General features: G+C 40.9%; 1 protein-coding gene and 1 long non-coding RNA gene across 5 annotated transcripts in view; one reads left to right on the forward strand and one right to left on the reverse strand.

The window, feature by feature from the left end:
- The window catches only part of prkdc (protein kinase, DNA-activated, catalytic subunit), a 284,436-nt gene that overhangs the window by 265,249 nt on the left and 6,088 nt on the right, over window positions 1–13,099 (forward strand). For all 3 annotated transcript variants that reach the window (XM_072255124.1, XM_072255135.1, XM_072255144.1), the window contains 4 exons: window positions 2,338–2,430; window positions 5,517–5,588; window positions 8,854–9,055; window positions 10,553–10,741. In XM_072255124.1, coding sequence (XP_072111225.1) covers window positions 2,338–2,430; window positions 5,517–5,588; window positions 8,854–9,055; window positions 10,553–10,741 — 556 coding nt within the window. The remainder of the gene's footprint in view (window positions 1–2,337; window positions 2,431–5,516; window positions 5,589–8,853; window positions 9,056–10,552; window positions 10,742–13,099) is intronic.
- LOC140196266 (uncharacterized) overlaps window positions 8,895–13,099 on the reverse strand; it is a 55,601-nt gene continuing 51,396 nt past the window's right edge. For both annotated transcript variants that reach the window (XR_011885664.1, XR_011885660.1), the window contains one exon: window positions 8,895–10,745. This is a non-coding gene — a long non-coding RNA (uncharacterized lncRNA). The remainder of the gene's footprint in view (window positions 10,746–13,099) is intronic.

Raw genomic sequence — 13,099 nt, forward strand, 5'->3', positions numbered from 1 at the left:
TTCATAATCTAGCCTGTTGAGCCACTATTTTCTGCAGCAGATATCTAATTTCTGCTTGCCAGTTTGTAATTTTAGACTCTGTGTGTGTATCAGGGTCTTAAAAGATGTGAACTGTCAACGTCACAGCAAGTTAAAGATGTGAACTGGCAATGTCACAGCAAGGAGAGCAGAGCACTTGGGATTTGAGTGACTAACTAAATTTCTCCATAATCAGTTGGATTGAAGACTTGAAATTAACTCTGCAAGAACTGCAGGAAAATATATAGCTCCCTTCACGATGTCTAAATGTCTAAAAATGCTTTACATTTGGAGTTGGAGTTTTTTTTTAAACTATGGTCACATTTCTGTACTAAAAACTAAAGTTAAGGAAGGGCCCTCCTTTTCTTTCTTCCATGGCCTTCTGTCCTATTGGACTCCCCTTCTACAGCCCTGTATCTCTTTCACCAATCAACTTCCCAACTCTTTACTTTATCCATTCCCCTCCGGGTTTCACCTATCACCTTGTGTTTCTCTCTCCCCTCCCCCACCTTTTAATCCTACTCATCTTTTTTTCTCTAGTCCCTCTTGTTTTCCTCTCCCCTTTTGTTCCTTCCATGGCCTTCTGTTTTCTCTGATTGGATTCCCTTTTCTCCAACCCTGTATCTCTTTCACCAATCAACCTCCCAGCTCTTCATCACCCCCTTTCCCATTTTCACCTACTGCCTTGTGTTTCTCGCTCCCCTCCCCCGCCTTTTACATCTACTCCTCATCCTTTTTATTCCAGTCCTGCCGAAGGGTCTCGGCCTGAAACATTGACTGTACTTTTTTTCATAGATACTGCCTGGCCTGCTGAGTTCCTCCAGCATTTTGTGTGTGTTCCTTGGATTTCCAACATCTGCAGATTTTCTCTTGTTTAGGGCTAAATTCATGTTGCCGGATACAGGAGAAACAAAAAGTTGAGAAGGTCTGAAGGAAAATATGTAACAAAATGTAAAGTTAAGAGTAGGATTAGAGGCACTAGTTATTGCTTATCACCTCTATGAGTACTTGGACTGATGCGTTAAGACAACTTTGCATTTTAGGTCACATTCATTGTGCAAATACAGGAACTTCATGGTGTTGAATGCATAGCAATGATAAGATAGCAGCGTGACGTGAATTTCATAAAACCAGAAGTGGAAAAATCCATCTTTGACAGGAGCTTTTGGAGTTTTAACAGCACATTTCACCTCTTTAGAATTTTGTTGTATCATTTGAACATAAGGAATTGCTATGTTTGTGCTTTTGTCTTAAGCCCATCACCCCTTCTGTGGCACAGGCCACCGTAAGCAGCTCGCCAGAGCCCTCTGACCTGGGTCTCATTCTTCCATGTCGTCCCCAGATGTAGCCCATCAACGAAGATCCTTCCTCTCCCAGGAATGAGCTCTTTGGGCTTCTGTCGGCGTTTCTGTGGTGCTGGGTTTTTAATGGGATGGGGTGTCTAGCCCCTGCCCAACCCTCCTCCTTTGGCAGCCAGGCTTGGGACTGTCTTTGGTGAAGTTTTTATGCTTCTAGTTAATGAATATTATGGAAATACTTCTGAGTTTCATAAAAATTATCTTAACACCAACCTTGTTAGTACAAATGTCAAAAATTTGTGCTAAAATGTTAGCAGCTGTATGTGGCACTCTGAAGGGTCAGGACTCTGTACAATCAGATATAAAAGCAAAGACCTGCCATTTCACACAGCTGATCAATTTTGTCATCCCAACTCTGATTTCATGCTGGATACTAGTGCAGATTCCAGCAATTACATTGAGAAATATGCCACTTGATGTTGTGTCATTAGTCCTAGCAACTCCATCCATTTCAAGTGGGGAATGAATGGAAATGACTTCGTAATTAATGGATAATTCACATTTTTGATTGAGCTAAGATAGTTTAAATATGTTTTTTAGTGTTTTTGGGTATTGATTTATTTATACATTTTGAACTTTTTAGATGCTTTGACAATTCTTAATTTTAACATCTTAGTAATAAGAGAATGTTTATGAATGCTGGAGACACTCAAATGTTTAAGTTGTTTGATAGCCATCTCAGCTTGGGTGTGTGGTTTCACTCGCTTTATAGCGCTCCTATGGGATTTATAAAAAGCAATGCATGGTGTCATCTTACCAAGGCGGATTCTACTTCAGAAAAGACGGGGTTCAGCAAATGGTTTATTCCAAAAAAGTCAGGCATATGTATCGTTGTGTAAATAACAAAAAAGCTAGTAATTTTCAGATTTTTACTTGATACTTAGATTCATAGAATTGTTACTATTTCAAGTCTTTGTATGGTACATAATTAATCTTATTTGCATTTTTAAACTATGTGAAGGAAATCAGTACCCAACGATCTGTTTGGAAACTGGCTATCAAAGATGTCGGGGAGACAGGGAGGTGAAGTGGCAAAGTATTTATACATGTACATGTGAGTAACTTTGACTAGAGATACAACTTTGGACTTGATGTCCACCTTTGTGATCGTTCAGTCTGCATGCTTGACTTGATTGGTTCTACTCAAATCTAACCGAAAGAATAATTCTGAGGTTGGTTATTGAAGTGGAGCAAAAAATTAGTTGCAAATTAATGTAAATTCACTTAAAAAGCATCCTTCAAATGATATATTTTTACTTCTACTGAAACTTAGGTGAACAGCTGTATAACAGGTATATTAATACTAAACAGGTAACAGGGATACCAAGTCTAGCAAAATTAGAATGTGGCACCAAGATCTTAATAGTACTGTTTACTTACTGCCAGGATAATATATTCTTCAAGTTGGAGCTTGTCCTTCATTTACTTGACATACCAAATGAATCTGGTTCGGGTTTATACAATATATTCAAGCCAGGGAATTCAAATAATCAGTATCATCTTTAAAACATTGTTAATTGTTTTAATAATCTTGAACTGTCAGATTGTCAGAGAAGAGTATTGAACTCAATCTGAAGCACAATTAAATTTCTGTAAATTAAAAGTTGTTAAATCAGTATTGCTAATATCAGTATATATTCCATCCCCCATCCGGAAGGTCTCAAAGCTCTACGCTTCCTTTTGGATTCCAGATCTAATCAGTTCCCCTCTACCACCACTCTGCTCCATCTAGCAGAATTAGTCCTTACTCTTAATAATTTCTCCTTTGGCTCTTCCCACTTCCTCCAAACTAAAGGTGTAGCTATGGGCACCCGTATGGCTCCTAGCTATGCCTGCCTTTTTGTTGGCTTTGTGGAACAATCTATGTTCCGTGCCTATTCTGGTATCTGTCCCCCACTTTTCCTTCGCTACATCGACGACTGCATTGGCGCTGCTTCCTGCATGCATGCAGAGCTCGTTGACTTTATTAACTTTGCCTCCAACTTTCATCCTGCCCTCAAGTTTACCTGGTCCATTTCCGACACCTCCCTCCCCTTTCTAGATCTTTCTGTCTCTGTCTCTGGAGACAGCTTATCCACTGATGTCTACTATAAGCCTACTGACTCTCACAGCTATCTGGACTATTCCTCTTCTCACCCTGTCTCTTGCAAAAATGCCATCCCCTTCTCGCAATTCCTCCGTCTCCGCCGCATCTGCTCTCAGGATGAGGCTTTTCATTCTAGGACGAGGGAGATGTCCTCCTTTTTTAAAGAAAGGGGCTTCCCTTCCTCCACTATCAACTCTGCTCTTAAACGCATCTCCCCCATTTCACGTACATCTGCTGTCACTCCAACCTCCCGCCACCCCACTAGGAATAGGGTTCCCCTAGTCCTCACCTATCACCCCACCAGCCTCCAGGTCCAACATATTATTCTCCGTAACTTCCGCCACCTCCAACGGGAGCCAACCACTAAGCACATCTTTCCCTCCCCGCCCCTCTCTGCTTTCTGCAGGGATCGCTCCCTACGCGACTCCCTTGTCCATTCGTCCCCCCCATCCCTCCCCACTGATCTCCCTCCTGGCACTTATCCGTGTAAGTGGAACAAGTGCTACACATGCCCTTACACTTCCTCCCTTACCACCATTCAGGGCCCCAAATAGTTCTTCCAGGTGAGGCGACACGTCACCTGTGAGTCGGCTGGGGTGATATACTGCGTCCAGTGCTCCCGATGTGGCCTTTTATATATTGGCGAGACCCGACGCAGACTGGGAGATCGTTTCGCTGAACACCTACGCTCTGTCCGCCAGAGAAAGCAGGATCTCCCAGTGACCACACATTTCAATTCCACATCCCATTCCCATTCTGACATGTCTATCCATGGCCTCCTCTACTGTAAAGATGAAGCTACACTCAGGTTGGAGGAACAACACCTTATATTCCGTCTGGGTAGCCTCCAACCTGATGGCATGAACATCGACTTCTCTAACTTCCGCTAATGCCCACCTCCCCCTCGTACCCCATCTGTTACTTATTTTTATACACACATTCTTTCTCTCACTCTCCTTTTTCTCCCTCTGTCCCTCTGAATATACCCCTTGCCCATCCTCTGGGTCCCCCCCCCGTCTTTCTTCCCGGACCTCCTGTCCCATGATCCTCTCGTATCCCTTTTGTCAATCACCTGTCCAGCTCTTGGCTCCATCCCTCCCCCTCCTGTCTTCTCCTATCATTTTGGATCTCCCCCTCCCCCTCCAACTTTCAAATCTCTTACTCACTCTTCCTTCAGTTAGTCCTGACGAAGGGTCTCGGCCTGAAACGTCGACTGCACTTCTTCCTAGAGATTTTGCCTGGCCTGCTGCGTTCACCAGCAACTTTGATGTGTTTTGCTTGAATTTCCAGCATCTGCAGAATTCCTGTTGTTTGCTAATATCAGTGATGTGTTTGAAACCTGTATACCATGCATTTAGAATCAAGAGAGTGTAATAAAAAAATAAGGATACGAGATTTTAAGGTTGGAACTTGTAGGTAAGTGTTCATGTCTTATAAAGTTTTCATCTTCCAGAAAATACAGGGAAAAATAATCTAGATTTTTTTGATTTAAAAACTCATTTATTCTGATTAGAAATCCAATCTTGTACACTAATCTGAAAATACGTTGTGATTTTTTTTCTGCAATGCGTCATTTTAAGTACAATTACAAAAGGTTGCTTTATAGCTACTGGTGCTAATTTTAAAATTTTCCAAGATTGAATGGTTAATAAATCCCATAGCCTTAATATTGTCAGACGGGAGAAAAGACCATTGTTCACTGATACACACGGAGTGGAAAGAAAAGGACTGAATAACAAAGCCCTCTCCCCACAAAATATCATTAGCAATTTTAAAGTCTTTAATAATATAACATTGTATATTATTAATTATTGTAACCAGGACCCAGCAATCGTTCACACTCTCTATCCTCCTCATAGAGTTTCCATGCAGTTTCTTCTGGAATGATAACATTTATATGAATTTCAACAATTGCAGGCCCTTTCTCTGTACTTGTGGAATAAATTCTACCACCTCGGGGACTGAATATTTATTTTACATTAGAATAATTTACTTGCTTGACAAACCTAGAAGCTTTTAAGATTCCTAATAATTTACTCTATTTTCCCTTGCAGGAAAGCTAATCGAACTGAAACAATTAAAGCTTTCCAAGAGTGTGAGCAGGCTGTACCACAAGATCTGTTGAGGTGAGTTGAAGCGATTATATGTGAATGGTAAACATCTTCGTGTTGTAATCATTTTGAATGATTACAACATACACGATAGCTGCTCTGTCTAAAACAGAAAGTGACTAAGATTGTTAAATGGGAAGGACCATATATTTTCATCTTTGTTCCTTCTCTTGTGCCACTACTTTGTCAGTTTTTTCCTATCTGAATCCTGAAACAACAAAGGGAAGGATTGTGATAGGCTGGGGGAGGATATTAGAAAAGGAGTGGCTATATCTGAACACCCATCTGTGTCTTCCAATTCAGAATTTTTTTTCCAGCACTGCATCTGTCCCTGGGTTCTGGACTCCTACCATTGACAATCACAACTATCCCTTCCCACTGATCATGTGTCCTGAGAGTCCCATGGAGAAACAGGATGTTTTTCTTCATTTCCCCTTCTTCCTCTTCTAAGTGATTGGGTGCAATACTAGGAGCCCACCCTGTCTGTTCTGTCATCCTTAAATTCCACCAGAATACTAATGAGCACAGTTAAGTCCCCATTAAGAAAATCAGTCTGACTGTAAGTAATGGAGGTTTTTAGTGGTGCTGGCCCTTCAAAAATTCGACCTTCTACACTGGTTAGTTGACAGATTTGGTATTCAGCCTGTATGGAGTCCCCATGCCTGTTTTCCAGTTTTAACTTGTATTGCTCAGAGGCTGTTAGAATTGCAGCCAACTGATCTTAAGTGAATAGAAAGAGACTCATTTGATGGTGTAATCTGAGTATGTACATACAGGTTGCGGGATCCGAACTGAACCAAATACTGCATATGGATCAGGAGTTGCTACCGGTCTGAGGGGGTAAACCATCAGAACAGAATTTGTGTGTCTTTATGACTGACCAGATGCAGCCACTAACCTTGGAAGCAAGTCATGAGGGCTGGGCTGCAAGTGAGGGTGAAACAGCTTGGGTTCAAAACGTCCCTTCCCAGCACACTACTAACTAACATTAAAGACCAAAGTTGAGAACATGACTGACCTATCAAAGAGAACTGAAAGACTTCTATGTGCCATATCATTACACATGCTTCAGATATCTGTGCCAAATAACCTGAGAAATTCTCGATTCACTGGATGGACTGCACAATGTGCTCTGGCTGAGATGGAGGCAGAGGGATCTGCTCCTTAGTCAACACTTTATGGTCTTTGACATGAAGGTTCTGGTGAGCTCTGCTCACCCAGCTTGAAACATCTCTTGGTGAGCTGTTACCCATACTACCTGTTCATGCTGAAATGCTGAAAGACTGTTCATGGCCTGCCACACAACCTTGACCCACAGATATTTGCCTACCACTCAAGTAGGACTATGGTGGACACCATCTCCCTGGCTCTGCACTCACTTCTAGAGCATTTGGACAGTAAGGACACCTACATTAGGCTATTCTTTATGACCACCGTTCTGCTTTCAGTACAATAATTCCAAGCTTGAAGACTCGTACGGCCTGATTTGGGAACAGCTTCTTTCCAACTGTGATAAGACTGCTGAACAGATCCTGACCCGGATCTGGGCCGTACCTTCCAAATACCCAGACCTGCCTCTCGGTTTTTTTGCACTACCTCACTTTCCATTTTTCTATTTTCTATTTATGATTTATAATTTAAATTTTTAATATTTACTAATTTTTACTATTTTTAATATTTAATATTTGTAAACCAGGGAGTGGGAAGCGCAGAATCAAATATCGCTGTGATGATTGTACGTTCTAGTATCAATTGTTTGGCGACAATAAAGTATAAAGTGTAAGTGAAAGGTTGTAGACAGTTAAGCTCAGCACGTCATGGAAATCAGAATAATCAAAAACTGCACCCAGCTTGGACATTCTTGCTCTCCCCTTTCCCATGGAGCAGAAAGTGTAGAGGCCTGTAAGCACTTGCCACCAGGATGAAGGACAGCTTCTACCCCACTGTTTATAAGACTTGAATGGTTCCCTGGTACAATAAATCTTGACCTCACAATTGACTTTGTTATCGCCTTGCACCTTCTCGTCAAACCAGCACCACACTTTCACTGTAACAGTTGCACATTATTCTGCATTATGTGACTGTTTTATTTTGTACTACCTCAATTCACTGTGTAATGAATTGATCTGCAGGAGCAGTATACAAGACGTGGCTTTTCACTGCATCTCTGTACATGTAACAATAATATACCAATTGCTATTCCACACATATGCAGAAACCCTGACAGATATGGCCACAGCTATATTAGTTCACTTTGATTTACTCTATTTACTCTACAGTTGCCTCTCACATAAAGTCCTAGTTGAGGACACGAGCTCTGAAACCTTTCAGATGCTTTGGTGCAGGAATGAGAAAATGTACTATAGAGGGGTATGATGTCTTTCAGGTGACACATTGGATCCGGATCTGTATATTCCATGGATGCAAATAATCAAGAGTCCCTTCTAAAAAGTATTGGTATTCTAGGTCAAGCAAATCTTTCAAAACAAATTAATTCCCCAGTCATATGATTCTTTTACTTATAGGAACTGTCTCTGAGCAAACTTGCAACCATAATTGCCTAATGTAACAGTACTTCCTTTTAAAGAAAGTATTCATTTGATTATGAAGCACATTGAACGTCCTGTGGCACTATATGAAAATAATTTCATCCTTAAATGAGCACTGCAGTCAATCATTTATAGGTGCTGGCAACACACACAAAATGCTGAGGAACGTTGATTGTACTTTTTCCCATAGGTGCTGCCTGGCCTGCTGAGTTCCTGCAGCATTTTGTGAGAGTGTTGCTCGGATTTCCAGCATCTGCAGATTTCCTCTTGCTTGTGATTTATAGATGCTGATTGGGATTAGATTTGAAGCTGTTAGTGTCTGGCCCTGTCACTTGTCAAGTTCCCTGCATACTGGAATGCTAAAGATTACTATGTACCAGGGACACAGGTTTTGCAATAATGTGTTAATTTTGTCACTTTCCCTATCCTTTTCCCCAGTCTATCTTGTGTTCAGTCTACTGTCAAGGGATGTTACACAGTATTAAATCTGCAGTGGAAATATTAGTGTTTGCCAGGACAAAGCCACCACATGAGTGGCCAGAGACTCCTATTAGTGCTTAATGTGTGTTTTGGGATGTCAAAAGCACTGTGTCTACCCGTTTAAAGTCTTGTACGAGGTAATGCAGCATTAAAAGAATGCTAGATTTCGTTCAGCGCTGAATAAAATACGTGAGTTAATTGAAAACCATTTGTATATCATTGTGATGTTGCTTCCCAATTCTTCTGACCAGGAGAGCATTCGCAAGAATGAGCACCACTCCTGAAGCTTTCCTCGCCCTCCGCTCCCACTTTGCCAGTTCTCATGCATTAATGTGTGTCAGCCATTGGATTCTGGGGATTGGTGATCGGCATCTCTCCAATTTCATGATTAACCTGGAAACCGGGGGCATGGTGGGAATAGATTTTGGTCATGCATTTGGTTCTGCTACACAGGTACGGATAATATTTTCTTCTTTTTTATAATATATAATGAATGGGGGGAAAGTACGAAAGACGTTAATACATGCATTTTTTTAAACATTTGTTGAATAATCATCAATGGTAACCTTGAAATCTTATTTTCTCTTCCCCCTCAGTCAGTGACAATTGCCATCTCTTTTGCTTGATTTTAATTAGTTTACTTCATATCTATCAAATATAGCATCTTAATGGTCTGCACACTTCAGCTACTTAACAGACAAACCCTAAAGCAATGAGGTTTCCTAAAAGTGTTAGCTTTAACCAAGAAACCTGGTGCTCTTTAGGAAGCAGTGTCTCAGAAAGACAGCATCCATTATTAAAGACTTCCAGCACCCAGGGCATGCACTTTTCTCACTGTGACCATCAGGTAAGAGATACAGAAGCCTGAAGGCACACACTCAGCGATTCAGGAACAGCTTCATCCCCTCTGCCATCTGATTCCTAAATGGACTTTGAAGCTTTGGACACTACCTCACTTTTTTTAATATACAGTTTGCACATTTTTTTAAATAGTCTATTCAATATACGTAGTTGATTTACTTGTTTGTTATTTTTTTCTCTCTCTCTCTCTGCTAGATTATGTATTGCATTGAACTGCTGCTGCTAAGTTAACAAACTTCATGTCACATGCCAGTGATAATAAACCTGATTCTGATTCTGCTAGACAAAGCAAATATAAGTCGAGTCGAGTGAAGTTTATTGTCATTTAACTACATCCATGCATGCATATGCAAATAAGACAATATTTCTTCGAACAAAGTTTACCTCCTCTAAATAGGTTCATCAGTGCATGTTCAGAAAACATCACAGCAATTTCATAGTTTTGTTTTTCTACTTGTGTGTGAAATATGGTTCTTTAATTTTTTTTATACTTATTTAAAGAATGTTATACGTTGTATAAAATCTGAAGATGTTTGAATCAGAGCGTTAAGGTTGCATCTGAAATACTGTGTAGAAGTCAAGTCACTCTATATAAGGAAAGATTTCAGGTCACCAGATTGTTTCCAGGGAGTAGTACACGATTGTGCTGTGAGGAGAAATTGAACAGATTTTCCTTTTATTCTTAAATGTAATAGAACGAGAAGGAGTTTCATTGAAACAAGCAAACTCCATATCTGCTTCTATTTTCTCTGTTCTTATTAATATTCTTCTGCTATCGTTCAGGGAAAAGGGAATCACATTGGTACTAATTAACTTGATTCATTCTCACAGTTTGGATATTCTGAATGCACACAACATGCAAGCGGCTCAAGTAGTTACATATTGTCACACACACAAACACACGGATTATTGTCACACACACAAACACACCAGTGCCGTGAAGCACTTGCCGCCGCAGCAGCATCACAGACACAGAGCGGTAACTGTGCATGTTCCCATGGTCTCAGAGCTTGGATACATTGAATGAGAAATAGAAAATTCTAAAAACTTTGTGAGTGTTGATTTTGAATCTGTACGTTCTTGATCTAGTTTCTGCCAGTGCCAGAGCTGATGCCCTTCCGTCTCACACCTCAGTTCTTGAACCTTATGCTCCCAATGAAGGAATCCGGCCTTATTTACAGTACAATGGTACATGGATTGCAAGCATTCCGCTTGGATCCCGATCTCCTCCTCAGTACCATGGATGTCTTTGTGAAAGAACCGTCATTAGACTGGAAGGTAACTGGCAATGAAAAGGAACAATGATGCTGCAGTATAATCAAACTGAATAGCATTCAATTTTTTAAGTACTGCTATTATGACGTACCTCTTCTGGATAACTTCAGAGATAACTTAATTTGACTAAACATATCTGTTAATTAAAGTATAATTTGAAATCGATATTCCTTCTGCATATCCTTCTCAGCTGGGCAGACTGGAACTGGTGGGGTACTGCAGGGAGCAGTGCTCGTGCTCTAGCTACCCAGTGCTTGTATCAATGATTTAACTCAAATGTCATGTTTCCAAGTTCGCTGATGATACTAAACTAGGTGGGAATGTGCACATGGAAGAGGATGAAAAGCGGTTTCAGTTGATATGGATATTGAAAAGCCAAAAACAGGGAAAATGGATTTTAACGTGGGAAACATGAGGGCATTTCTCAAATGGTGGAAGATTGGGTGGTTTTGGTGTCCAAAGACAACAGAAGAATGTGAGCACAAGTCAGCTAAAAGCCAAGAAACAAACAGAAAAATCAAATGGCATGGTGTCCTTTGATAGGATTGAGAGAATTGAATACGTGTGGAACTTTGTAAGGTGATTGTAAAGGGTGTTGGTGAGACCACAGCTGGAGTACTGATGGGAGTTGATTTAGGGAGACGATGGGAGAGGGGTGGTGGAGGGAAACTCAGCTGGAGAAGGGTCAGTGCTGCAGAGGTTCTGTTCTGCAAAAAAAAAGCAATAGCAATAAAAGGAAAATGGAACAACATGAGCAATACGCCAGTTCTCTGGCATCATCCCCGTTTCTATTGACATCTGATGGTATATATAATTATCTGGATAGACAGGGTCTGATTAGGAACAGTCAACATGGATTTGTACGTGGAAGGTCATGTTTGACAAATCTTATTGAATTTTTTGATGAGGTTACTAGGAAAGTTGACGAGGGTAAAGCGGTGCATGTTGTCTATATGGACTTCAGTAAGGCCTTTGACAAGGTTCCACACGAAGGTTAGTTAGGAAGGTTCAATCATTAGGTATTAGTATCGAAGTAGTAAAATGGATTCAGCAGTGGCTGGATGGGAGACGCCAGTGACTGGTGGTGGATAACTGTGTGTCAGATTGGAGGAGGGTGTCTAGTGGTGTACCTCAGGGATCTGTACTGAGTCCAATGTTGTTTGTCATATACATTAATGATCTGGATGATGGGATGGTAAATTGGATTAGTAAGTATGCAGATGATACTAAAATAGGTGGCGTTGTGGATAATGAAGTAGGTTTTCAAAGCTTGCAGAGAGATTTAGACCACTTAGAAGAGTGGGCTGAAAGATGGCAGATGGAGTTTAATGTTGATAAATGTGAGGTGCTACATTTTGGTAGGACTAATCAAAATGGGACATACATGGTAAATGGTAAGGCACTGAAGAATGCAGTAGAACAGAGGGATCTAGGAATAATGGTGCATAGTTCCCTGAAGGTGGAATCTCATGTGGATAGGGTGGTGAAGAAAGCTTTTGGTATGCTGGCCTTTATAAATTACAGCATTGAGTATAGGAGTTAGGATGTAATGTTGAAATTGTATAAGGCATTGGTACGGCCAAATTTGGAGTATTGTGTACAGTTCTGGTCACCGAATTATAGGAACGATGTCAATAAAATTGAGAGAGTACAGAGGAGGTTTACTAGAATGTTGCCTGAGTTTCATCTCCTAAGTTGCAGAGAAAGGTTGAACAAGTTGGGTCTTTATTCTTTTGGAGCGTAGAAGGTTGAGGGGGAACTTGATAGAGGTATTTAAGTTTATGAGGGGGATAGATAGAGTTGATGTGGATAGGCTTTTTCCATTGAGAGTGGTGGAGATTCAAACAAGAGGACATGAGTTGAGAGTTAAAGGGCAAAAGTTTAGGGGTAACATGAGGGCGAACTTCTTTACTCAGAGAGTTGTAGCTGTGTGGAACGAGCTTCTAGCAGAAGTGGTAGAGGCAGGTTCGATGTTGTCATTTAAAGTTAAATTGGATAGGTATATGGACAGGAAAGGAATGGAGGGTTATGGGGTGAGTGCAGGTCGGTGGGACTAGGTGAGAGTAAGAGTTCGGCACGGACTAGAAGGGCCGAGATGGCCTGTTTCCGTGCTGTAATTGTTATATGGTTATATGGGTCCTAAGGAACTTGGGAACAAGGAATAGATACTTAAAGAATGATGGTCCAAACTCCCAGAAAGACCTTCCTTTAGCTAATAGTAATACAGGCCTCAATGTGCCAGTTAGGTCCTGCCACACTCCTCAGCACTACTGGACAAGAACGTCATCAGTAAGATATAGGAGCAGAATTAGGACGTTTGGCCTAGAGTCTACTCTGCTGTTTCATCATGGCAGATTCATT

This window comes from Mobula birostris, chromosome 1 (assembly GCF_030028105.1).
Source record: "Mobula birostris isolate sMobBir1 chromosome 1, sMobBir1.hap1, whole genome shotgun sequence".
NCBI classification, from domain to species: Eukaryota; Metazoa; Chordata; class Chondrichthyes; order Myliobatiformes; family Myliobatidae; genus Mobula; species Mobula birostris.